Source organism: Erinaceus europaeus, chromosome 8, assembly GCF_950295315.1.
Source record: "Erinaceus europaeus chromosome 8, mEriEur2.1, whole genome shotgun sequence".
Classification (NCBI taxonomy): Eukaryota; Metazoa; Chordata; class Mammalia; order Eulipotyphla; family Erinaceidae; genus Erinaceus; species Erinaceus europaeus.
The window spans coordinates 66,965,393-66,993,085 of record NC_080169.1 but is presented as its reverse complement, the minus strand read 5'-3'; the positions used below and the strand labels follow the sequence as shown (position 1 = coordinate 66,993,085).

The 27,693-nt window shown below is 35.9% G+C and overlaps 1 protein-coding gene across 2 annotated transcripts in view; it reads right to left on the bottom strand.

Annotated features, from left to right (window-relative positions):
• SEMA3C (semaphorin 3C) overlaps positions 1–27,693 on the bottom strand; it is a 202,467-nt gene that overhangs the window by 12,543 nt on the left and 162,231 nt on the right. For both annotated transcript variants that reach the window (XM_060196327.1, XM_007527906.3), the window contains exons 13-15: positions 12,160–12,248; positions 6,574–6,615; positions 3,100–3,257 (exon numbers count right to left, since the gene is read on the bottom strand). In XM_060196327.1, the coding sequence (XP_060052310.1) occupies positions 3,100–3,257; positions 6,574–6,615; positions 12,160–12,248 (289 nt within the window). The remainder of the gene's footprint in view (positions 1–3,099; positions 3,258–6,573; positions 6,616–12,159; positions 12,249–27,693) is intronic.

Sequence of the window (27,693 nt, the reverse complement as noted above, 5' to 3'; positions counted from 1 at the left end):
ACCTAAGTATAGACCAGGGCCCTTGAGATAGGGCAAATGTACATGTATCCATAAGTTAGGGGAAATATATATATACCTTAAAGAATAAGTGCACAATAGTTTGTAGTGAATAAATGAAGCAAGTACAAAGACCTAAAAAGCCACCTTAAAGTACCTAATGAAACGGTTTCTACCTAGACCTAGATACCCTCCTCACCTATATCCTTTTACACTTCTTTCAATCATTCCAAAGCTAACTTTGTCAAAGTAAGGACTACAAAACCTGAATAAGGGCAAGAGAATGGCATACTTTAATGATAACTCTTTAGTCACTTCAGGCCATCCCATCAGCTGGGGTCCTTGTCAAGGAGTCCTGGGATTCCCACACAAATAGACCTCTAACAGTTCCCTCTCGCCACTGTCACTGGTCATTTCCACCAGGAACAACATAATGGAACCCTTTGTGGGCCCCTATAAGACCTAGCCCTCAATGTGGATCAATAACGGTAGAGAATGTTCCATTCTCCAAAGGTAGGTTGGACAACATACTCTACCTACTACCCAGTGAAGATGGGCCCTGAAATTAGTGCAGCCTGGTATATTCCTAGCCATGAACACACAATGTGAGCTTAGACCTAGAGATGCAGAGATTATATAGGCTCCTGTGTTGCATATGGGCCCCAGATCAAATCAATGGGTTTTACAGTTAATAATATTTACATACTTCCCCCTTATTTGGGAGCTACTCTCTTCCCTGATCCAGCTTTCTAGTCCTTTATTTCAACTATGACACCATCTCCCCAGATAATAACCTAGGTACACCTGAATAATAGATTTCAGGTGAAGGCAAAAACTAGTAAAGTCATGGGCCCCTTGGAATATACCTAAAATAGACCTACAAACTTTTTCTAAAATGGAGACCCCAAATCTTCATCTGCAATATTCTTGCCTTTAGGTTCATGATTAGTCAGCAATTTGTTCTGCTTTCTATCTTAACTCCTTTTCAACCACTAGGATTCAGATGCTACTATGATGCCAACCTGACTTCCCTGGACAAATGACCCCACCAATGTGTCCTGGAGCCCCACCTCTCCAGATTTCTGCCCCATTAAGGAAAGAGAGAGACAGGCTGGGAGTATGAATTGACCTGCCAATGCCCATGTTCAGAGAAAAAGCAGTTACAAAAGCCAGACCTTCTACCTTCTGCACCCCACAGTGATCCTGGATCCATATTCCCAGAGAAGTAATGAATATCATTATTTGATATGTAAGAGCTATTTTCCTATTCATTTTAACATATTATCCCCCTCCCCCCCAGAGATTAATATCTCTGAAGGCTGGGATTTCTGTCTTCTTGTTATTGTTTTTCATATTATCTACATATGTCTATCTTATTTTCTAGCCAAAGAAAAAAGTGTCCCATGATGTGTATTTGATAAACTAATAGATAAAGGGATCTGCAGTATAAGGGTTGTTTCAGTCTTTCAATGTTCTTAAAAGCTCATAACTATGTTGTGACAAATAATATAAGACTAAGAAACACCATATTTTGATGTGAAAGATTACTGGTACTCATGACTAGACTTAATTCATTTTTCCTCCCAGCCATAATTTTACTAGTTTTGATCCTGTAACCTGTATTTAGATGTAAATAAAAACAATCTGTGGCCTTGAATTCTTCATACTCTGTTCTGTGATCAGTTTCCTTTCTGATATCCATTTTAATTTACTGTCTTTACTTAGATAAAAGGCATTTTTCCATGAAACTGCCTGTCTCTGGCAATCTAATCAGTAATAATACACTCACTACTTTATGGGATAATGGATATTCATCAAGGCTTGGAAAACTAATTAAAGTACCAGTCCAGAAGTAATATTCCTACTGCCTAAGCTAGAAAAAAAAATCATCTTCCAATTGCAGGAGAATTAAGTGGCATAGAGAACCTCTAAGAAGGTGAGATTTATGAATAAATTGAAACATACAAAATGAAAAAACAGATTCAAATTAAATGCTACTTGAAATTCTTGATGGGTTAAAGGTGAGGAACTGTGCTGGAAAGAACTATAAATTGGAGACAAAACTTTCTCTACAGTACTGAATGAACATATTCTTATGAAATTCAACTTATGTTCAGCCACTAAGTTGCAGCTGCTACCATGACGCCAACCTGACTTCCCTAGGCAGAGGACCTCACCAATGTATCCTGGAACCCCACCTCTCCAGAGCCGTGCTCCACTTGGGAAAGATAGAAACAGGCTGGGAGTATGGATCGACCTGCCAACTACCATGTCCAACAGAACAGCAATTATAGAAGCCAGACCTTCCACCTTCCACCTTCCACCTTCTGTACCCCATAATCATCCTGGGTCCATACTCCCAGAGGGATAAAGAATAGGAAAGCTTCCAGTGGAGGGAAATTGTATGGAATTGTACCCCTCTTATCCTACAGTCTTGTTAATCATTATTAAATCATTTTTTAAAAAAAGAATTTCAACTTATGAAGTGGCAAAAATTTCCTCATTCAAATACTGTGAGGTAAAAAAAAAAATAGCTACTGTCGGGTGGTAGCGTAGTGGGTTAAGTGCACGTGGCTCAAAGCGCAAGGACTGGCATAAGGATCCAGTTCAAGCCCCCAGCTCCCCACCTGTAGGAGAGTCACTTCATAGGCGGCGAAGTAGGTCTGCAGGTGTCTATCTTTCTCTCCCCCTCTCTGTCTCCCTCCTCTCTCCAATTCTCTTTGTCCTATCCAACAACTATGACATCAACAACGATAATAAAAAAATAGCTACTGTATTCAGTGACATTTTTAGAGAATACATGAAAAAAATGCTTTTTTCCTCTTTACTGAGAGATAATGGATTGCAGTACAGTTGCTGACACACAAGTACAATTTCTCATCTCTGTGTACTCCTGTGATCCTCATGTCCAGCTTATGTCATTTTCTACCATCACTCACCAGTACCCTAATCTTCCTCTGCAGTTTCATCCATTCCCCTTCACTTTCCTCTTCTTCGCCAAAGTATAATACACTAAACCCAATCCAAGTTTTACAATATGGAACACTGTTCAGTGGTTTCATGATACTAATTTTGATTTTTAACTAAATGTTTAGTACTCACCGCTTCCCAGTTGGGTAGAATCTAGAGCACGAATGACCATCCCAAGCACAGTAAGGGTCCCTTGCCAGGCAGCAGTCAGCACAAGCTGTACCATAGATGTGGCAGCGATGCAAAGATACTTGGGAAATCCCTTCATTGGAGCTCACATACAACTGTTGCTATTAAAGGAGTGATGGTGATTTATTTCAGATGTGGAAGTTATAAAGAAGACTTTCACAGGAACACATTATGTGCCACAAACCCTTGGATTCATTCTAAATAGACTAAAAACAAGAAGCAAAGTACAGAAGGGTATAAAGCCAAAATAAATAGAATTTTCCTACACTAATATGCCTATAACATTACCACTTTCCTGTTTAAAAAAAAAGGCTCAAAGCTCTGGATAGAATGGTAATGCATTTTAGACATTGGGACTCATTGTTCTTTCAGATCTGAGCTAATTTATTACAGATTTAAATTATGATTTTTTTTCTTTGAGTACTGTTTCTTATCAGAGTACAAGGCAGCCTTCTTATTATTCAAGTCTGAAAACTCATCACTGTATAAATAAAAAAATATCAGGTTTAAAATAAATGGCATTTTTAAGTTTAGAAAAAAGTAACTATTGGATAAAATTTGAATCATGCCTTTGAAACTACCATATTATTCACTACAGAAATTTAAAATCATTAAGAAAAATGTGTTTTTATTAGACATTTTTACCTTTAGACATTTAATCTACTAGACATTAATTTAAATGGTTTTTTTTATCATTCCGAGTATGACACTAAATTTCATCTTCTTTCATTTGTACCATGTCAAAAACATTGATATAATTCCTTTAGGATAAGCTTCAAAATGACACTCTTTATTTTACAAATTCTTCTATTACATAATTTAAGTTAACATAGAATCTAAAAGCTAGGACTTGAATTTATATATATATGACAGTAAACCAATGAGGCACCATTAATTTGCCAAGCTTGATATAAACTTCTTAGATTAAAATGCAAATTCAATCCCAACTTTTTTCTATAGTTTTTTTTAATCTTAGTTTCCTCTTGATAAAATTGGGGTAATGTACTGCCTATTTATAGAGCATCTATAAGAACTAAATGTTAAAAGCTAGCTCCACATAAAATACTTGGAGGAGATTCTGGCTTATAAGTGGTGAATGAATGCCAATTAAAAGTAGTAGTAAACTACTAATTAACAAACTGACTTTATAAATTTTTCATCCTAGTTAGTAATGTGAAATACATTTTACTCTACTGTGCCTAATATAATTATTATATTTAGATCAGTCAATGTTTCAGAAATAGTTGACCACCAAATACATATTCAGTCTATATGAAAACTACTGTAGGGCCAGAGAAATAGCATAATGTCTATGCAAATTAATTCCTGAATCTCCAAAGCCTCAGATTCAATCTTGGTACTAGCATAAGCAAGAGTTGGGCAGTGAATTGGTTAAAAAACAAATTAATTAAATTCAATAAAAATGAATGATGGTGATTTGTACAAGTGCATGTCCTCACAATAATAATGAACATAAATATGTCCTTAGAAACATTTAAAATAATTGCTACTAGGTATATTAATGCATAAAATAGTGAATGAGTCAGCTTCACTTAACATGTTTTAAATGAAAGCTGATTTAAGGCAAGGACATAAGTAGTTTTATTAAGAAACTATCTTTTTAATAATCCAACTATTTTATATTATCTTATAAATAAGGACATGAAATGAATAATTAGTTTGAGCACCAGGAAAGACATGCTGATTTGGTAGTATTTAAGTACATATAAAATGCCACTGGCAATTTCATAGTGAAGAAGTAATGGGATCTTTGTATAATTGTTCATATGAATTTTAAAAAGTATTTACTCTGTTCTGGATCTAATTTTGATTAGTGAAACACTTAAATTTTCTATGCTAAAGGATGTTGAAAGCAGACTTATACTCACCTTTCCTTGTATATAAGTGCCTATTTATCTTTTAGTTTTATGGTTTCATGCAATATATGTGAACTCTAAACTACAAGTTCACAAGCAAAAGCAAGCTGAAATTTGTAATTATGTTTTTGATCACTATATCACTCAAATGAGCTCCTGACCAGTTTGAATTTTGCTCCTAAATTTTGTCTTTCTATTAAGCTACTATAAACAACAAGCTTCCCTACTGACTTCAAAGACAATTCTGACTTGAGAGCAGCTCTCTAGGACATTGGGGCAAGTGAGGAATGGCTTCTGGATACTTGGAAAAATGTTTGCTGTACACCATACAAACATTTTTACAGATGAGATCTTTAATTCTGTTGTGTTCTATTTGTTTTTCTACATAAAATTTTAGTCAAATGGAAAGTGTACATGACTGATTATGGGAGATTTTTTATCTGTAGAAAACCAAATAAGGTGAAGAGAACTAAAGTTATGTCATCACTTGTGCTAACACATAAAACCTTTATTCTATCCTCCAAGAAAAATAAGTCTAAGGCTCTTACAAAAAACATTTCCAAAGGAACACTTTATTTTAAGACCTTCTACAAATGAATACATTTATATAAAAAAGGCATTGCTTTACAGAGAAAGAATCTTAGGACAGTGAAGTTATTTGCTCATAATTTATTCAAGTTGTGATTCAAAGACATAGCAGCCTCATTCTGAAGTTGAGTCCATTTGTGACTTATTCTACTTCATAATATTTTTTGTCTTAGAGGTAACCTTTCGGGACATGGAGGGGTTCATATTTTGTTCATGCACAGATTACAAATGGGTGGGTATCTCCTTTCTGTAATCATTGTATATTTGCACTAACAGGAACAAATTGAAAGATTTAACATTCCTGATAATCATACCTAAGCATTTTCCCTAAAAATCTTGAATACTAATATGGTTAAGGTTTAAGACAGGCAGATTTGTTAATACCACTATGTATAAGCTCAAGAAAAAAAAAAAAACTTCCATGGCAGGAACTATGTAGAGTAGAATTGTATCCCTGGTATCTTACAATCTTGTTAATAATTATTAAATCACTATAACAAACAAACAAAAAAACACTTCTATAAATAAACATAAGAGAATGTGTGGTCTTTTTCAGGTAGGTGACAGTAACAGGAAATCAAGAGGATGTATTGCTCATTCCAAACTTCAGAGACTGTCTGAGGTGTTACAGTAGTCCAGGTATTATGCTTTTTTTTTTCATTAGAAAGATTATTTTTTGTGTTTATTTCCTACACTGCAATATTTGATAATACAGGACATACAACTTACTGAGCTATCTTACTGTACACGTTTTCTGTCTTAGCTGACTCCTAAACAAAGACATGCCTATTTTGTTTTCCACTGATTACTAGCTCTCTACATTAAAATCAAAGGCAACTTTGTGATATATTATAAACATTATTATTTTTTGAATACTAAAACTAATATATTTCAGAAAATATAACATGATTTTATAACAACAAATTTTAAAAGCAAAGAAAAGAGATTCTACCTTTTTAGATGAAATTTTCATTGTTGTTATGGGAGCATGATTCTGAAAGATTAGAAAAACACGTCACTAATTCAATTCTTTAAAAAGATTTTCCATTAGAAGCATCCAATAGCACAGCTATATACAAGATACTGGGTACTGTACAGCAAACCATAACAAAGGGACTTTTCAAAGTTAACCCAATTAACAAATAATGTGATGATAATATTAACTATCGATTGTCTTTTTGAACCCTAAGACAGCAGGAACCTCACATCTTCACTATAGAGCCCCTACTTCCCCCAGTCCTGGAACCCTTGGATAGGGCCCACTTTCCCGTATGCATCTCCCAATCCAAACCAAATAATATTGCATCCGCCGATCACAACCTAACCAAAGCAACGATTGCCACCTCAACATGCTTCACCTCAGAATGTATCCAGAGACTTCACGTGTGGAATGACAACCCTTCAGCTTCATTACTCGGGTGAGACCTTTCCTTTTATAGTACACTCTAATTTCATCTCAGGTAGTTCACTTTCTAACAAAGTCCCATAACCTAGATATACACCAGTTTCTGTGAGAGAGAGCTTATGTGCACACGTATCCATAAACTACTGCAAAATATATACCTGAAAGCAGAAGTACACTAGAGTTTGCAGTGAGTACCTCCCTAACACTTCCTCTCCACTGTTCCAAGCTTGGGATCCATGATTGCTCAACAAATTGTTTGGCTTCATATGTTAACTCTCTTTTCAATCACCAGGTTCCAGATGCCACCAGGATGCTGGATAGGCTTCCCTGGATTGAAGACCCCACCAATGTGTCCTGGAGCTCAGCTTCCCCAGAGTCACACCCTACTAGGGAAAGAGAGAGGCAGACTGGGGGTATGGACCGACCAGTCAACGCCCATGTTCAGCGGGGAAGCAATTACAGAAGCCAGACCTTCTACCTTCTGCAACCCTCAACGACCCTGGGTCCATGCTCCCAGAGGGCTAGAGAATGGGAAAGCTACCATGGGAGGGGGTGGGTTATGGGGATTGGGCGGTGGGAATTGTGTGGAGTTGAATCCCTCCTACCTTATGTTTTTGTTCACTAATCCTTTCTTAAATAAAAAATTAAAAAAAAAAGATTTTCCATTTAACTTATTTTCTTTTAAAATTCCAGAATTACTTCTTGATATATACATATCAGTTTTAAAGTTAATAATATTTCTCTATAAAGTACATTTCCTTCCAAGAGAAATTAAATATATGTATAAATTATATATTAAGCAAATATAAATTTAGTGTATAATATATAGCAAATCTATGTATAAAGTAGAAAAACTAGAATAATTTAGATATTTTAAAAAGGAATATTATAATATTTAATTCACTAAATAATATAGAATTAAGTTGGGGCACTTGGGTGGGGCAACTCAGAATGGTAAGTACCCCAGTTAATTCTTCTGTGGTCAATAATATTGCTTTGAATAAGACTCTATTATTTACCTTCCAAGTGTTCTTTTAAAAAGATACATAGTTAATTCTCTATGCTCCAAGCAAAGGAATTGTGTTTGAAAAGCTCCAAGGTAAATTCAGGGAAATTGGATATATTTTTAGAAAACATTCTGAATAGAGGATTAAAAATGGACTATTATTACTTATCACTCTAAGAACAAAATGATTGTTTTTAAGTTACATTTAATTTTCTATAGTTTATCAGTGTCATACTCAGCTAAGCAATTTTTTTTCAATTCAAATACATGATTTTCTCAGTTGCCAATCAAAATATATCGTACGCACTGAATTATTTTTACCTCACCTCAGAAAGTGTGACACAAATACAATATTGAGGACATGGTAACTGCCTTTCAACTGACTCATTATCAATTGCTGGCACATGTACCCATAAGAAAGTTCAAACATTTTTTAATCTCTTCAAATGCATTTTGCCTGACTCTCATTTTCCACAGAGTTTATCCTTCATGATGATAACACCATCATAACTAATGTAACAGACTATAAGTAGCTAGCATATGATCAAAATAACACGTTTCTTTAAGACCTTTCCATAGCATATATGTTTAGATTTGTGTCAAACTCACTTTGTTAACATTGCCTGATTATCAGAAAAAAAAGATACTTCAAAATTAAAAATGAAGTGCTGCATTATGAGATTTTTGCTATCTCCAAGAAAAATCCAGAATAAAATACTTCAAATCAGTTTGACCAGTCAAGTTGTCCCACTTGAACTGAATAATATATATAATTTGATTTTAACTAGTGCAAAATTTTATTTAAAAGCATTACATACAAATGGCACTTAAATAGTTTATGAATCATAAAGAATTTTATTCCAAATTGAACCTAAGATTAAATATTGTGACTTTAATAAAATATTTAAAAATTTCCAAAATTTCTCAAAAGTTTATTTGATCCTTAAAATTATTTTTATTTATTTATTTCATTATTATTATTTTCCCCCAAACTTATTGCTGGAGCTCGATGCCTGCATTGCTCCTGGAAACGTCTTTTCTTTTCTTTTTACATGATAAGGCAAGAGAAGTTGAGAGGGAAGGACAACAGAGGAGAAACACCTGCGTACAGATCTACTTCACCACTCCTGAAGCTTCCCCCTTCAAGGTGGGAACTGGTTTGGCCCTGGGTCCTTGCATATGGTAATGTGTGTGCTCAACTGGGTATATCACAATCTGTCTCTTCTTCTTCTTCTTCTTCTTCTTCTTCTTCTTCTTCTTCTTCTTCTTCTTCTTCTTCTTCTTCTTCTTCTTCTTCTTCTTCTTCTTCTTCTCCTTCTTCTCCTTCTCCTCCTTCTCCTTCTCCTTCTTCCTCTTCCTCTTCCTCTTCCTCTCCTCTTTCTCCTTCTTCTTTTTCTGTATTTCTTTACATTTCTTGCCACTAGGGTTATCACTGAAATACAATACCTTTGTAACTCAACAGCTCCCAGTGGCTTTTTAATTTTTTTTTTAATGAGGGTGAGACAGAGATAGAGAGGAAGAATGAAGCACAGAGTGGAGAAACACTACAGCATCACACCAGTTTGTGAAGCTTCTCCCTTGCAATGGCTCCCAAGTGGTGATCCAGGGTTTGAATCCAGGTCTTTGTGCATAGCACCTCGCATGCTCTACTGTGTGAGGCACCTGCTGATGGTCCATATTTATATTTGACATTTAATGTATTGGCGTATTAAGTAGCATTACATCTGATCACATGTGTGTTTATAAATTTAACAGTTTTATGACTGTGGAATGTACATAAATATATTTATTGAACTCATAATCCTTTACTACTGGAGGTTTAGATGTGCCACATTTACCAAATTATTGGCCAAGTCTGATTTCTTTAAAAAATATTTTATTTATTTATTAATGAGAAAGATAGGAGGAGAGAGAAAGAACCAGACATCACTGTGGCACATGTGCTGCCAGGGATCGAACTCAGGACCTCATGCTTGAGAGTCCAAAGCCTTATCACTGCGCCACCTCCCAGACCACTGAGTCTAATTTTTTCAAAAATATTTACATTATTTGTTTTATATAAGCTAGAGAGACAGAGTTTCGTATATTAAAGATAAATTACAGCACCATTCTGGTATACATGGTGGCAGGAGCATCAGGCATGCAAGTCTTGCATACTGTCATACTGAAGTATTTTCCTAGCTATCTGCCTGCCCTTTTGGTGCCTACAGTTAGTTGAAAATATGAGTCTGAGGGACTAAAAGGTTATGCACTTGATAAAGCACACATATAACAACACACAAAGACCCACGGTCAAACTCCTGGTCCCCCTCTGCAGGGGGAAACTTCACATGTGGTGATACAGTACTTCAGGTATCTCTCCTGTTCTCTCTCTGTCCTTCTCTGTCTCCTCATTCCCTCCAATTTCTTTGTTTCTATCCAATAAATGAACAAGTGAATAAGTCAATAAATAAATATTTTTTAAAAAGAAAATGAGCCTGTTCAAAAACTGAGCCCATACCAGAATTTCTTTGAAATTCTAAATGTTCCTCTAACTATGCTTTAACCATCTTTACAAAAGCTGATAAAAAGGATCACTTGAATTACAATGAGGCACTTGGTAAGGAGAAAAGAATGTGCAAGACATAACAAGACTGTTAGGAAGGCCTGCAGATAAACTGATAGGCAGAGCAATTCCGAGCAGGTAAGAGTTTACAGGATTAAACTTGTGGTCCTATGCCCTTTTCATTGGGTTTTGTTAGTCTTTTCATTGTTTTTCATTCTCAGAATTCAAGGACAGGGAATATAATGTGAAGAAACCTTAAGTTAAGAGAGAACATGAAGTTTTCAATGATAAAGAAACTTCTTTTTGGGAGTCTGGCAGTGGCAGAGCAGGTGAAGCACACATGGCAGGAAGCACAAGGACCAGTGTAAGGATCCCTGTGGTTCTCCACCTGCAGGGGAACGGTTCGCTTCACAGGTGGTGAAGCAGGTCTGAAGGTGTCTTTCTCTCTCTTGTCTTCCCCTCCTCTCTGGATTTCTCTCTGTTTTATATCCAACAACGACAGCAATAACAACAACAATAGTAACAATGGTAAACAACTAAAGGGGAAAAATTAAAGAAATAAAATTTAAAAAATTAAAAAAGAAACTTTTTTTTGCCTCCAGGAATATTGCTGGGGCTTGGTACCAGCACTACGAATCCACTATTCTTGGCCTTTTTTTTTTTAATTTTTATTTTCACATTTTATTGGATATGACAGAGAGAAATAGAGGGGGGGAAGCTAGAGAAAAGACAGACAGCTCCAGACCTGCTTCACTGTTTATGAAGTGACCTCCCTTCAGGTAGGGAGCCTGGGATTGAACTGGGATCCTCATGCAAAGTCCTTGCACTTTGTACTATGTGTGCTTAATGCAGTGCACAACTGCCCGGCCCCCAAGAAACTTTTTTTTTATATATTTCTTTATTGGGGGATTAATGGTTTACAGTAGACAGTAAGATACAGTAGTTTGTACATGCATAACATTTCCCAGTTTTCCACATAACAATTCAACTCCCACTAGGTCCTGCTCTGCTATCATGTTCCAGGCCATGAACTCTCCCACCCACTCAGCTCACCCCAGTCTTTCACTTTGGTGCAATACCCCAAAAAGGTTCTTAAAAATTATTTAATTGAAGGGGCCTTTGATTTGAATAAAATAAAATAAGAGAAAACAGAAGTTTTTCTTGAAATTCCAGGCTAAAAAATATGGGAAAGTTTATCTAACAATCAATAATGTGAAAACATTTGTATTTCAGTGGCTTGTGAAACTAATGATAACAGTTCTTTCATGGCAAATCTTCTAGACCTTGACCACAAGATCCCATTTTTTAAAAATAATGATGACCAAATTCTTCAACTTGTGATGACAGCTGAGAAAAAGAATTCTTTTATGTTCAGTAAACTTGAAGTGAACACAAATTACATCAGAAAAAAAAAATATTTGTTCTATATTTCTCATTTTATCTACTGTTTTCCACACTTAAAATTTATAACATACATTTATTTGGTCTCTTGTCAAACAATTTTTTTCCTCCCAAGTGGCTGAGAGATGAAAGGATTCAATTCATCATGCATGTTCTGAAACTAATAGAAGAGATTTCAAACCTTAAAGACTTCCAGCTCCTCTAAAATGAGTTCTCCACTGGTAGAGCTATTAGTTGGAAGAACCACCACCTTCTGTATAGTACCCCGATCTAAATAAAAGGGTAGAAAAAATGAGGTGTTATTTAAAAAAGGAATTTAGAAGCAATGTCTGAGTTTTAAGATTTAGAAACCTGATTTCATAAAATCACATAACCATCAAAAAACCACTGGATCTATTAAACTATTATCATCTATAATATGATGACTTTTTTTTTACAAACCTCATGTTCAAATTTAAATGATATGTCATTCAAAGTAAATATACAGACATCTTTTTCTTTATTGAGGAATTAATGTTTTTACATTCAACAGTAAATACAGACATTTTACATGCATTTAATGTAGTCATTACTATGATAGAATGCTCAAAGGTCTTAGCTAAAGTATTCTGTTTTGGGAGAACAGGGAAGTGACACAATTATTTGTTCACACACATTATAATGCACAAGCACCAGGATTCAAGCACTTGGGGCCCCACCTGTGGTGGTGGGGGGAGGGGGAAGCTTCATGAAAGGTGAAGTGATGAAGCAGTGCTACAGGCCTTTCTCTTTCAGTTCTATTTTTTTTAATTTTGTTAACTTAAAATTTTTTTTTAATATTTATTTATTTTCCCTTTTGTTGTCCTTATTGTTTAACATTGTTGTGGTTATTAATGTCGTTGTTGTTGGATAGGACAGGGAGAAATGGAGAGAGGAGGGGAAGACAGAGAGGGGGAGAGAAAGACAGGCACCTGCAGACCTACTTCACAACTTTTGAAGCTATTCCCCTGCAGGTGGGGAGCCTGGGGCTCAAACTGGGATCCTTACGAAGGTCCTTGAGATTTGCGCCACATGCGCTGCTTAACCCACTGCGCCACTGCCCAACTCCCCTTGTTAACTTGTTTATTTATTCATGTATTGGGTAGCAACAGAAAGAAACTGATAGGGAAAGGGGGACAGAGAGGGAGTGAGCAGGAGGCACATATAAAGCACTCTCTCACCACTTTTGAAGATTCCCTCTCTGCAGGTGGGGAACAGCTGCTTGAATCTTGGTCCTTGTACACTGTGCTGTGTGCACTCAACTGAGTACTAGGTTCTAAATGTCTCTCTTTTTATCTCCCCTTCCCTCTCAATTTCTATCTCTATCAGCAACAAAAAGAAAATTAAATAAATATCAAAATATAGTTTAATATTTTTATGAACCAAGTATATATTCCATATATATTAACATATCAAATCAATTTTGAAGTTCAAAAAGATTATTACCTACTTTTTATTCTTTTTAATTTCCTTAATATATATATATATATATATATATATATTTTTTTTTTTTTTTCTACATCACTGTCAGCTCTGACTTATTGTGGTTCCAGGAACTGATCCTGGGATTTCAAAGTCTTAGGCATGGAAGTATTTTGTATAATAACTAAGCTATTTCCCTAGCCCTGCTTACCTCTGCAAATCAGTAGCATAAAACTATCATCCTCATTTCTTTGCTAACATTGACACATAATTTAATTATTTGTGAAAAAAATGCAGTGAAGATTTCTAGGGGAATAAAATGTACCAAAACTGGGCTAAACAGCCAACATAATAGTTATGCAAAGATTTCCATGCCTGTGGATGTTAGGTCACAGGTTCAATCCTCAACCTCACCATCTACCAGAACTGAGCAGTGTTCTGCCCTCTCTCTCTCTCTCTCTCTCTCTCTCTCATTAAAATAAATATTTTGTTTTCAAAAAGAATATACCAAAATCCTGAATTAAAAGCCTTAAAAATAAAAGAATTAGAAAAAAATTGTGTACTATATATATATATAGAATATGTGTACTATATATAATTGTGTAATATATATATATATATAATTGTGTACTATATATATATAGAATATGTGTACTATATATAATTGTGTACTATATATATATATAGAATATGAGTATAAATTGATTTTTGTTTCAGAAATGCTGGTTTATCTTTTTACAATTTATTTTTATGTTTTCATTTGTTGACCAAAGCACTACTCAGTTCTGACTATTGGTAGTGCTTGGGATCAAACTTGGGCCTCTCACATACAAGTTCTATATACTACCGTAGTGCTATTGCTCCAGCTCTTTTTTAAGTAATATAACCATAAATGCCATACTTTTTAATTTGTTTTTTAAAGAAATCACAACACAGTTCAGTTTTGTAGTTGCTGCCACAGCTTGAAAAGCTCACAGTCATTTACATGGCAGCAATGACCCCTTTCTTGTGGAGAGACTGAGCAGGAACTGTGTATTAAATAAATCTGCATAAAAGAATATCTTGGTTACAAAGGCTTCAAAAGATAATTGCTATCATCTCCGAAAATATTTATTTAAGTATTTTTAAAGGAGATAATCTGCATCTGTACCATCTTACATTTTAATTAATAAAAGAGCTATCTATGTCTTACAAAAATCACTTCTAAAAGAACCATCCACAAACATAAGTTATTCATTTCATAGAGAAGTGATAAAAATGGACTAATAAAACCCAATGCAAAGCTTGGTTTTTGAATCACTTGTAATGGAGCTAAAATATCACTTTGATTTACGGTTTGTCTCCTAGTTTAGTTCTATTTTATTTTATTATTTATTTTTGGCAGCGAGACTATGCCCTGGCCTATATGACTGCAGGACTCTACCACCATTGCTGGTAGCCTTCTTTCCCTCCTACCCTCATTCTTTCCTTCCTTCCCTCTTCCCTCCCTCCTTTTATTTATAGAAGATGAGACTCAGAGATAGATGACAAGATAGATAGATAGACTGACAGATAGACAGAATGTGAAATATCTGCAACATTGCTCCAGAAGTTGTGAAAGCTTCCCTCTTGCAGGTTGAGACCAAGAGTTTAAAACCAATTCTTCGTGCACAGAGCCTTAGTTATTTCTTATTTTGCTAGTAATGGTGAGCAGGTTTACATTTTATTTTAAGACCAATGAAGGTAGACCTTTATTGTGCTACAAAATAAAACTGGACATAAATGTATTTGTAATTTTGTCAAAATTTAAGTGAATTTCATTATTGCCAACATCTACAGCTGAAAATGAATAGTTAAAAAAAAAAAGCATAGAGAAAAAGTGGTGACACAACCTCTTGAGTGCTCATGTTATAAGGTATAAAAACACAGGTTTAAGTCCATGGTTTTCAGATTCTTTATATAAGTTCCTTTTAGGACAATTTAACCTCAACCAAGTCATATCAACAACTGACACTTAGAGCTGCCAAAAGAGCTCTCTTGGATAACGCATCTACTCTGTCACAAGCATAACCCATGTTTGAGTCCAGTTTTCATTAAGCAAGTTAAATGTGAGTTGTATTCCACTTACTTTTACTTAATGATTTCCCAGGACATTTTTGAGTAACTTTAGTGAGTCAGGCACTATATCCAGACTGGTTACAAAGATAAACAGTAAAGCTTTACTGAAGAGTTTCACAGTTAAGAATTTATGATTCTTTGACCAGTATGTTCCCATTATAATGTTATTCACTGAGAGATCTACATTCCAGAATGTCCATAAAAACACCAATTGTCTACACATAGTAATCTTACACCCTCTATTTTGAAGATGATAATATAATTATCAAATGCCTTCCTTCTAGAAGTGATGAGAGTGATATTTCTTGAATGTACTCATAACTATAAATTCTTTTTACTGCACTGCACAGTTGAGATACTGCTTTTATTTCCTTGGGAAATGTACTATGCTTAAGATAAACTTACAGTAAAGTAGTTTCTTCTTTTCTGTAATATTGCTTGTGTGTTATAATTATGCTTTTTTAGTGTATATCAATTATTATTTCTACCCACCCAGAATCACTTTCCCTTCCCTTGGTAACAAGACTTGGAGACTTTTTTGTTTGCAGTCACCTTCCTCATTCTTGGTCTACATGGTTAAGGATTGGTGCATTTCTCTTTCAGCTCCTGGGAGACATATGTGACTTAGCCCATTCTGTGAAAGTAGCCTCTGACCTTATAATTCAAGAAGGAATGAGTATAGAAGCAAGTCATATAAATACCATTAATTGTAAACTCCATTGATCTGGCCTAGGGCCCATGTGTATTCATATTTAGCACAGGAGCCTGTGTAACCTCTGCATCCCTCTCTATCTTAGCTCGCATTCCATGGCCATGGTTAGGCACATTCTAGAGTGCACTCATTTCAGGATCAATCACTCTTGAGTGACAGAGTGTGTTGACCTAGCCTCCTTTCAGAGAGTGGGGCAATTTCTACCATTGTTCTGCATTGAATGCAAAGTCCTGCAAGAAACCCACAAAAAGGGTTTATGATGTTGTTCCTGTGGTGATGATCAGTGATGGTGGAGAGAGGGATCTGTTAGAGGTCTAGGCACAGCATGTTTAAGTGTGAATCCCAGGATACCCAGGCTAGCGTCTCAGATGGTGGGGTGTTCTGGTAGTGACCAAAAAGGCCATCATGAAAGTGTTCCTTCCAGTCTCTCACCCTTATCCAGCTTTTACTTTTCCCATATTTGAGAGCTTTTCTCTTCCCTGATCCAGCTTCTAGTCCTATTCTCAATTCTGACACCATCTTCTCAGACAATAGCTTAGCCCACCTGCATGTTAAGTGCTGGGCTCAGGCAAAAATTAGGAAAATCATGGAATATACCTAAAATATACCTAAAATAGACTTCTAACTTCTTCCAGCATGAAGACCCCAAATTGTACCACTCTTATCCCATAATCTTGTCAATCATTATTAAATCACTAACAATAATGAAAAAAAAAAACCATGTCATGATCCAAAATTGTTTAGGCACTAGATAGGTAGAAGGAGTCCCTTTCTTTCTGAGACTAGGGTTGTTAAAGACTTGAATCTGGAGGTGCTTCCCCCTCTCCCTGACACACACCTTTGCTATCACAGTCAGGACCTCAATTTGCTAATAAACAACATAATGAAAAACAGAGCTCAAAATGAAATAAATTCTTGACAAAATAATTGTAACACAAATCCAGGTTTGTCTAAGGATTATGCTGCTTCCTCAGTTGAACGTAAACACAGAAGGCATATATTAAAAAACAAAAAAGATCCCAGAGGGTGGTAGTGCAGTGGGTTAAGCGCACACGGAGCAAAGCTCAAGGACCTGCGTAAGTATCTTTGTTCAAGCCCCCAGATCCCCACCTGCAGGGGGGTTCCTTCATAAGTGGTGAAGCACATCTGCAGGTGTCTATCTTTTTCTACACCCTCTTTCTTTCCCTCCTTTCTCAATTTCTGTTTGTCCTATCCAACACCACCACCAACAATAATAACTGCAACAAAAGGGGGAGAAAAAGAGTCCTCCAGGAGCAGGGTACTTGTAGTGCAGGCACCAAGCCACAGCAATAACCCCGGAGACAAAAACAAAAACAAAAAACAAAAAACTCTCCTGAAACAGTTACGCAAAGACAGCTTTTAGACAAATGAAGGAAAGTATCAATACACAGCTTTCATTGTTAGCCTCTATAACTTGAGCTTCCCAATATGCGACTTATTTCAGAATTGTCACAAACAAAATAAAGAATATATTAATAGCAGATTTATTTTTTCCTGTAATGTTATCAACTTGCTGCTATAACAATGTATTTTTAAAACTGAGGAACAAATGGAATCATGAATTAAGTTGTTCTACAAAAGTAGCTATTGAAGCAATTATAAATACATTTTATGTGAAAGGGCAAATCAGAAATGAAAAGGTAATATGATCTTAATGAATAGACAAAAAGAAAACTTTCCAATTTTGATGAAAATTATATTGTGAATATATGGATTCTGAAAGACTCAAGATGAATATAAGTAAATAGAACTGTTGACAGGTACATTTATTTAAATTGCTAAAAACAAAAAATATAAGAAAAATAGAAAGATTTCAAATTGATAGAAAAAACAAACTTATGTCAGGAAATCAAGAATGCAACTATATTACTGATTTAGGAGAAACAGTGGGAGTCAATATACAATGGGAGGCCATTTTTTTAAGCTGAGTTAATTCAGAATATCTAGACAATGAAAATATTCTTTAACAATGAAATCAGAGGCCAGATGGTGGCATACCTGGTAGAGTACTCACATTACCATGTGTAAGAGTCCAGGTTCAAGTTTCATGATAGGTGAAACAGTGCTTCAGATGTCTCTCTTTACTACTCCTCCCCTCATTTAACCTCTCTATATATACAGAATGCATGTGATATTTAATTTTTTAATTTCAAAAATTAAACAACTAATTTATTTAAATAAATTAAATGTAGGGAAGATTGCACTTAACACACTAAAGGATGTCTTTAGCCTGAAAAGAAATAAGAAAATAGAGGGTGGGATAGATTGTATAATGGTTATGTAAAGAGACATTCATGCCTGAGGCTCCAAAGTCCCAGGTCTAATTCTCTGCACCACCATAAGCTAGAGTTGATCAGTGCTTTGGTAAACTAAAATCAACTAAATTTAAATTAAATTAAAATAAAGTGAAACGCAAGTTTATAGGTGTAACAAAGAGAAGCAGGTATGTATGATCTTTTTTTTTCTCTCTCTCTCTCTCTTTTTATGCCTCAAGGTTTTTGTTAGGACTCAGTATCTGCAAGACTCCAGCTCTCAATGTAACCGATTTCATTTTTTTTTTCTTTGATAGAAGCCGAGAAATAGAGAGGGAGAGTGGCATACACAGAGAAGACACACCACAGCACCACTCCACTGCTCAAATGAATCTCCTTAACTCTTGCAGGCTGTGATTGTCTGGGGCTAGAACAACCTGGGTTCGAGGTCCTATTTCCCACCTGCAAGTGGAAAGCTTTGTGAGTGGTGAAGCAGTGTTGCAGGTGTCTCTCTGTTTCTCTCCCTATCACTCCTTATCCTTTCAATTTCTGACTCTCTATCCAAATAAATAAATAAATACATATAATAAAAACTTAAAAAAATAAAACAATGACTCACAAACTTGCTATGGTATACTCTGATTCCACATTCGCTCTGGATTGCAGTTGTAAATTGTGTAAACTTGAGCAAACCTGTCTCCTGTAATTTTTTTTTTATAATCTATAAAATGTAGCTATGTTATTTACATTGCATACCTGTTGGAGATCAAAGAGAGGACTCATGTGAACCCTCCTTGTAAATGCTACAGAATATAACTAATTTTACTCTCCATATGAAATTGTCTTTCTCTTAGTACCACTCTTTTCACATGTATTTAGTTATTGTTCTTATATTCAAATGATTCATTTTTATCTTTGGTTCCAAACAAAATAAATGCCTCCAATTTATTACTAGCACATTCTTATACTGTCAGTTTTTTTTTTCATTTTTGCTTTTCCTAGTGTAGAATATATTCAAATTTAATTATAGTGTGAAATATCAATGGACACAATTTTTACTGTCTGTTTCCCCCTACGAGGATATGTACCCTATGAAAGTAAAAGTATCTGTGTGCTTTGTTGTCTAGTGAATATAACAATACCATAACTCATGAAATAAATTTAAAATTATGGATGTCTATAAGGACTTAGATATCTATCTTCATGCTGTTACATGACTGATTTCAATAAATTTATATATATATATGTATAAATATATACCTGTTGAATGCTTACAAATTCCTAGCAGTATACCTAGATCTCATATACATTATCTCATTAGGGCTTTCAACTAAGTCCATCAATTAGATACAAAAAAGAAATCTGGTCTTAGGGATGTTATATATTTTGTTGAAGGTGATAAAACTGATGAATAGTATAGAACAAGATTTAGACTTAGAAGATATCAAATGTCAAAGCATGCTCTCTAATATGCTAGAATACATCTAATAATATCAGACTGTGAGTATTCTCTGTTTAAGATTTTGGGGAAATTTCAATCAAAACTATAATCAGTCACTATTTTTTCATGATTTTCAGAGGAAAACCTCTGGAGATTTTAATTTTTCATAGTATATTGGCTTTATAAGTAAAAAAAAAAGAGTATGTATGTGTGTGTGTGTGTGTGTGTGTTGTTGTTGCTGTTGTTGTTGTTGTCAGGATGAGTCTTCTGCATAGGATACCACTAAATTTCCACAAAGACAAAATTTGGGCAAATATTTTTTCTCTCTGGCCCCTTACTCAAGGGGGAGGAGAGCACTAGTCATCTGAACCTAACCAATTTTATTGCTGTGAAGAAACCCATTTTACTGCATAATTTTTATCATGAGATGGAGATTATGAAGTAGTTTTCACAGTTCAACTACATGCAGATATATGACTAAAACATACTCTTAAGTTTGGAAGTACTTCTCCCCTTACTTGGTTATCCTCAGCCACTGTTTTTTTTTTTAATTATTTATTTACTTTCCTTTTTGTTGCCCTTGTTATTTTTTATTGTTGTTGTAGTTATTATTGTTGTTGTTACTGATGTCACCATTGTTAGATAGGACAGAGAGCTATGGAGAGAAGAGGGGAAGAAAGAGGCGGAGAGAAAGATAGACACCTGCAGACCTGCTTCACCGCCTGTGAAGCGACTCCCCTGCTGCGCTACCACCAGATTCCCACCCACTATTTTCTTATTCATGTTGCCCTTTTCCTATATTTCTTGCTCATATCTAATGATGTCCACTGGAATTTCTCTAGAGTACTTTAGTTTGGTAATAAAATATATGAATGGACCTTGAGTGAAAAGGAGATTAGTAGGAGTGGGGACAACTTTGTTCCATCAATATGCAGAGTGAGAATTCCTGGAGGGCTATGATCCTACAGTGGAGAATACTCATAGGAAGATAATGACTCTTGGCAAAGATGAGTTTCACCTACACCTCTTGGATACAGCAGGGATGGATACGTATAGAGTTCTGTTCTGTTCTGTTCTCTCATCATCACGGTCTTCAGCTATATGCTTGTATATTCTGTCACCTCTCTGATTAACTTGCAAGTCATTGAGAGTCTGTACAAAATGCTACTTGATACAGGAAAACTCAGATGCTGTTGTTACTAGTGGGAAATAAGTAGGTCTCTTTCCTGAAAAGGAGGTCCAGGTGGTTTGGTAGAATTTGGCAGAATCTTGAAGTGTGACATATATATGGAGTTATTTTCTAAAATCAACTGACTTGAGGCATCTTTACAACATTTTAATGATGCAGAATTTTATGGGCAAAAGTACCACTTTCATCTCATAGGAAACCTTGAGCACATGGTGGTTGTTTTTTCTTTGCTTCTGGTAAGGACAGAACTTCTGAACCATGATTATTGACTGTCCCTGGTCCTCTGACACAAAACTGTACTCTCATGTTTGTACACTGTTGTTTAGGTAGGCTTCAATGGCCTGATTGTCAATGTTTATAAAGGGAAATGAACTTCTATGGAAATTGTGTCCTAATATTGTTTTGCTAGATGAGTTTTTATAACCTGTAGGGTTTGGATGTGAATCTAGATTATTTCAGGATCCAGTCTATTATGTAGTGTGGGAACTGGTAGGGTGAGGGAGCTGGGAAGACAGCTACCTGAGGTGACAATGTATATATACACAAATTAACTGGGTAATCTTTTTATTAAAAATGTTGAAGAATGAATGAGGAAAGCAGCATCTTTTACTACAAGAGCACTCAAACTTAACTGGGCCACTACTCCTCATTTTGACCCCTACTTCTTCCCTGCCTGCTTCTCAATTTTATAAAGGCTACAAGAATATTACTTCCTCTCTTCCTCCTGTTACTGATGTTAATGACTTGTTCTTAAATACTCCCCCCCCCTACCAATTAAAGGAATTTCCCAAGGTTAAACTCTTATCTGCATTGTCTGTTTGAGTGACCTCAAAGATTGTCATGGACTCAGCTAACACCTACATTGCTAATGAATCCCCTATCTACTTCTCTAGCACAGCTCTTTCTGCTAAAGTGCATTTATATAACAACTTCTTTTACTTATCCAACTGGATGCTCCACCAAATCATTAACTCAATGTGAAACAGATCTGGCCTTGAATTTAACTGTTACTCCCAATTGCTTTATAGCCCTAGAAATGTTCAACCTCTCAGTCAGCTTACACATTAGTAAAATGGGTATAATGATTCTATGTTTTTAGTTACTTGTACAGATTTAATGATACTGTATTTGGTGATACATATAATCTCTAAAGCACTACAGGGCATTGGAAAGGCTAGGTATACTATGAAAAATTGTTATTTTTTATTTATTATTGGATAGAGACAGAAATTGAGAAATGAGGGGGAGATAGAGAAAAGGAGAGAATGAGAGAGAGAGAGAGAAAGTGAGAGAAAGAGAGACCTGTAGCACTGCTTCACCACTCAAGAAGCCTACTCCCTGTAGGCGGGGTCCAGGAGCTGATCCTGGGCCCTTGTGCATTGTAAAGTGTGTGCATAATTAAGTACACCACTGCCTGGCCCCCCATGAAAAAAGATTAAATATATATAATACATACACATATACATATACATATACATATACATATACATATACATATACATATACTGTTCCAAAGACTATATACAAACAGCCCAACAGCAGATGAAAAAAATGCTCTATGTCACCTACAATTAGAGAAATGCAAACTGAAATCATGATGAAATGTCATGTCACACTGGTAAGTAATGCTCCGCGTCAAAAATATTCAAAGAAAGAGTGCTAGCCAAGATGTGGAGAATAAAGAGCTCTGTTGCACCATTGGTGTGGAAGTAAATTGGTGCAACACCCATGGAAAATAGTAAAAAGAGTCTTTCAAAATTTAAAAATGCATATACCTTATTATCTTACAATGCAACTCTTAGGTGAAAGACATTAAGAAACTAATTCGAAAGTATATATGCACCCCTATGAGGATAGTAGCACTACTCATGAAGCCAAAATATCAAGTCAGCCTAAATGCTCATGGAGAGATAACTAACAAATCTGTGTGAGTATATGTTCAATTATATTAATTACTTAATAAATGAAATTTTGTCTTTTAGTAAAAAATGGAAATGATTATGCTGAGTGAAATAAAGAAGTAAAAGGCAACAAACCACCAGGTGCTTTCACTCATAAAAGGGATATATATACACTTGTCAAAAGTTGTAATAATTAATAACAAACCTGACTTTTAGACTACAAACTATGATGTCTATCAAAGGGAACAAGAAAAGGGAACTGAAGAAACAGAAAGCTCTTTTAAAAATATTTATTTATTTTGAATATAGAGGGAATTGAAAAGAAAACATAAAAGAGGTAGTGAGAGGGAGAGAGGAACACACAGAGAGAGAGAGAGACAGGGAAAGGGAAAGAGAGAGGGAGGGAGAAGGAGAGGGAGAGGGAGAGAGGGAGAAAGAGGGGGGGGAGAGAGAGGTGAAGAGAAAGACTTATAGCACTGTTTCAGCATTTACTCATGAAACTTTCTACTTCAGGAGGGTATCAGAGGCTTGAACCTGGGACCCTGCATACTGTAATATGTATACTCTACCAATTATACCACCACTGAGCCCCTAGAAGGATCTCTTTGGTATTATGACATTGTATCTTTGGTGGAATTTACACACACTTAAGTCTTTGAAACTATGCTTCTATTATCTTATAATATTATAAACCAGTATTAATAAAAACAAAAGAAATCCACCACTCATTAAATAAGCCTCATGATTCCATATTCCCTTGAACAGTGAATAACATTTTTTTAGATGATTTTCAAGCCACAAAACTATAAAACATTGTGTACACTTCCCCTCCCTCTTTTCCTAAATTAGTTTGTTATTGTGTGATTCATCTACTGTCCTAAACATCTCTCGAGCCTGATGACCCCTCTCAGCCTCTAACTTCTAACCCCTTCTTAATTTAAGCTCTCATGATTTCTTGATGGTATCATACAAAAAGTCACAAAACTGTCTTTTCTCTGTCTCTTTTCTCCACATCACTGCCAAAGTGATCTATCTATAATGCATATGTGGGAAATGACAGACTTCCTCTAAAGTGACCTCTAATAAGTTCCACCTTTGTATAAACTTTTAGCAGAAAGTTAAGCTAAATGTGATGTTAAACTATTGAAACTGAGATAACAAATTTGTGCAGTTTGTGCATTAATTTTGTGGCAATTTGATATATTAAAAAGAAAACTAAATAGCTACCAAGAAAACCCTTATGTATAGAACTTTACCCATAGATATTGACACATTGATCTAAATGAAGATTATTATGGTGCTATTTCTCTAGTTATCTTGTTGGATGATTATTTTACTCCTTTAAGTTTTAGATAATTTGTTGCAAAGTTCCTAGTAATGCAAATATCAACCACATATTTATCTTCATATGCTTTTAAATTACTTTTTCAAAATATCTCAATTATATTGAAAACCTTGGCTTATTTATTGTGGTCAGTTCTTTTTTCAGTAAAATGAATGTGCCATAACAACAGAGACCTATGGCTTACAAATAGATTTCATAAGCTAGATGCATTTGGTTTTTGTGTGTGTGCATTAGAACTTTTATTGCTTCTATAGAAAATTACCATTTTCCTTTGGTGATGGGAATGGTGTTTATGTACACTCCTAGCAAAATGTAGACATATAAATCAGTAGTTAATTAATATGAGAGGGGGAAATCAATTGTATGTCTCAAAGGTTCTCAAAAGACAAACTGAATCTTTTTAATAGATAGGCTACATATTTGATATGCGGACTCTCTCAAAAGCCTAGACCAAGTAGATTAGAAGCTTCCAATAGCACAGCTATATACAAGATACTGGGTACTGTACAGCAAACCATAACAAAGGGACTTTTCAAAGTTAACCCAATTAACAAATAATGTGATGATAATATTAACTATTGATTGTCTTTTTGAACCCTAAGACAGCAGGAACCTCACATCTTCACTATAGAGCCCCTACTTCCCCCAGTCCTGGCACCCTTGGTTAGGGCTCACTTTCCCGTATGCATCTCCCAATCCATACCAAATAATATTGCATCCGCCGATCACAACCTAACCAAAGCAACGATTGGCATCTCAACATGCTTCACCTCAGAGTGTATCCAGAGACTTCACGTGTGGAATGACAACCCTTCAGCTTCATTACTCGGGTGAGACCTTTCCTTTTATAGTACACTCTAATTTCATCTCAGGTAGTTCACTTTCTAACAAAGTCCCATAACCTAGACATACACCAGTTTCTGTGAGAGAGAGCGTATGTGCACACGTATCCATAAACTACTGCAAAATATATACCTGAAAGCAGGATTACACTAGAGTTTGCAGTGAGTACCTCCCTAACACTTCCTCTCCACTGTTCCAAGCTTGGGATCCATGATTGCTCAACAAATTGTTTGGCTTTGTATGTTAACTCTCTTTTCAATCACCAGGTTCTAGATGCCACCAGGATGCTGGCTAGGCTTCCCTGGATTGAAGACCCCACCAATGTGTCCTGGAGCTCAGCTTCCCCAGAGACACACCTTACTAGGGAAAGAGAGAGGTAGACTGGGAGTATGGACCGACCAGTCAACGCCCATGTTCAGCGGGGAAGCAATTACAGAAGCCAGACCTTCTACCTTCTGCAACCCTCAACGACCCTGGGTCCATGCTCCCAGAGGGCTAGAGAATGGGAAGGCTATCATGGGAGAGGGTGGGTTATGGGGATTGGGTGGTGGGAATTGTGTGGAGTTGTACCCCTCCTACCTTATGCTTTTGTTCACTAATCCTTTCTTAAATAAAAAATTAAAAAAAAAAAAGAAAATTACCATTTTATAGTTAGTAGTCCTATTTTAGTTATAGTCAAAAGGGCTTATGGCTATACTGGTTTTTTTTTTTTTTTTCCTGAGCCTGACATATGTATGATATGCAGGTGGATCCAAGTTACTGTCTGGGGAGATGATGTCATGGCTGGAAAAAGGACTAGAAAGCTGGATCAGGGAAGAGAGTAGCTCCCAAATATGGGAAAGGGATATAAATATTGTTGACTGTAAATCCCACTGGTTTGATGTGATCTGAGGCCCATATTCAGCTTAGGAGCTTATGTGACCTCTGCATCCCTATAGATCTGAGCTTACATTCTGTGGTCATGAATAGGAATGTTCTGAGTTGCTTCATTTTCAGGACCCATCTTCTTCAGGTGTAGCATGGAGTATGTTGTCCAGCCTCCCTTCTGCGGATGGAATATTCTCTACTGTTGTTGATCCATGTTGAGGGCAAGGTCCTATGAGGGCCCACAAAGGGGTCTATTGTATTGTTCCTGATAGAGATGACCAATAACAATGGAGAGAGGGATTTATTTGAGATCTAGGCCCATCCTGTCTGTTTGGGAATCTCAGAACTCCCTGACGAGGGCCCTGGCTGATGGGGTGGCCTGATAGTGACTAAAGAGTTATCGTTAAAGTATACCAGTCTCTTGCACTTATTCAGCTTTTACAGTCCTTACTTGTTAGGGTTAGCTTTGGAGTGACTGAGGGAAGTACAACAGGAGTAGGTGAGGAGAGTATCTAAGTCTAAGTAGACACTATTTCATTATGAACTTTATGGTGTCTTTTTAGGTCTTCCTACTTGCTTGCTATATATACTGACTAAACTGCAGACTATTGTGTATTTTTGCTTTAATGTATATATTTTGCCCTAATTTATGGATACATGTGAACATATGTCCTATCTCATGGGACCTGGTCTATGTCTAGGTTTTAGGACTTTTTAGGAGGTGAACCACCTGAACAACAATGGTAGAAACTACCCCATTGTCCAAAAGGATGCTAGCTCTTCATAATCTGCCACTCAAGGAAAACTGGGCCTGAAATGAGTGTAGTCTAGAAGATATCTAGCTATGATAATGAAAGTGACCTTAGATGACAGGGTTACAGAGGTTACAGACTCCTGTGCTAAACATGAATAGATATGTCCATAGGTCTTGATCTATGGGGTTTCCAGTTAATGGTATTTATATACTTTTCCAATATTTGGGAGCTACTATTTTCCCTGATTCAGCTTTCTGGTTCTACTCCTAACCATGATACTGTCTTCCCAGACAGTACTTTCACCACACCTGCTTTATACCTTAATGTTTTCTCAACCACCAAGTTGCAGATACTACCATGACACCAACCTGACTTTCCGGGGCAGATGACCTCACTAATATGTCCTAGAACCACACTTTTCCCAGACCCTTATTCTACTAGGGAAAGACAGAGGCAGGATCTGGCCAAGATCAACCTGCTAAGGTCCATGTCCAGTGGAGAAGGAATTTTAGAAGCCAGACCTCCCACCTTCTGCTCCCCATAAAGATCTTTGTTCCATTTTCCCAGAGGGAAAAAGAATTGGGAACCTTCCAATGGAGGGGATAGGATATGGAACTCTGGTAGCGGGAATTGAATGGAATTGTACCCCCTCTTATCCCACAGTCTTATAGATCATATTAAATCACTAATACAAAGAAAAAAAGATATCCTGAAAATAATGAAGGCATTAAATGATGATTTTTATGTATCATATACACTTATTAACAATGAGAAAGCATTTATCAAAAATGAATGTTACAAAATATAAAAAGTAGTCTAGTTAGCTACTATTTTAGGCATGATCTTAACCGG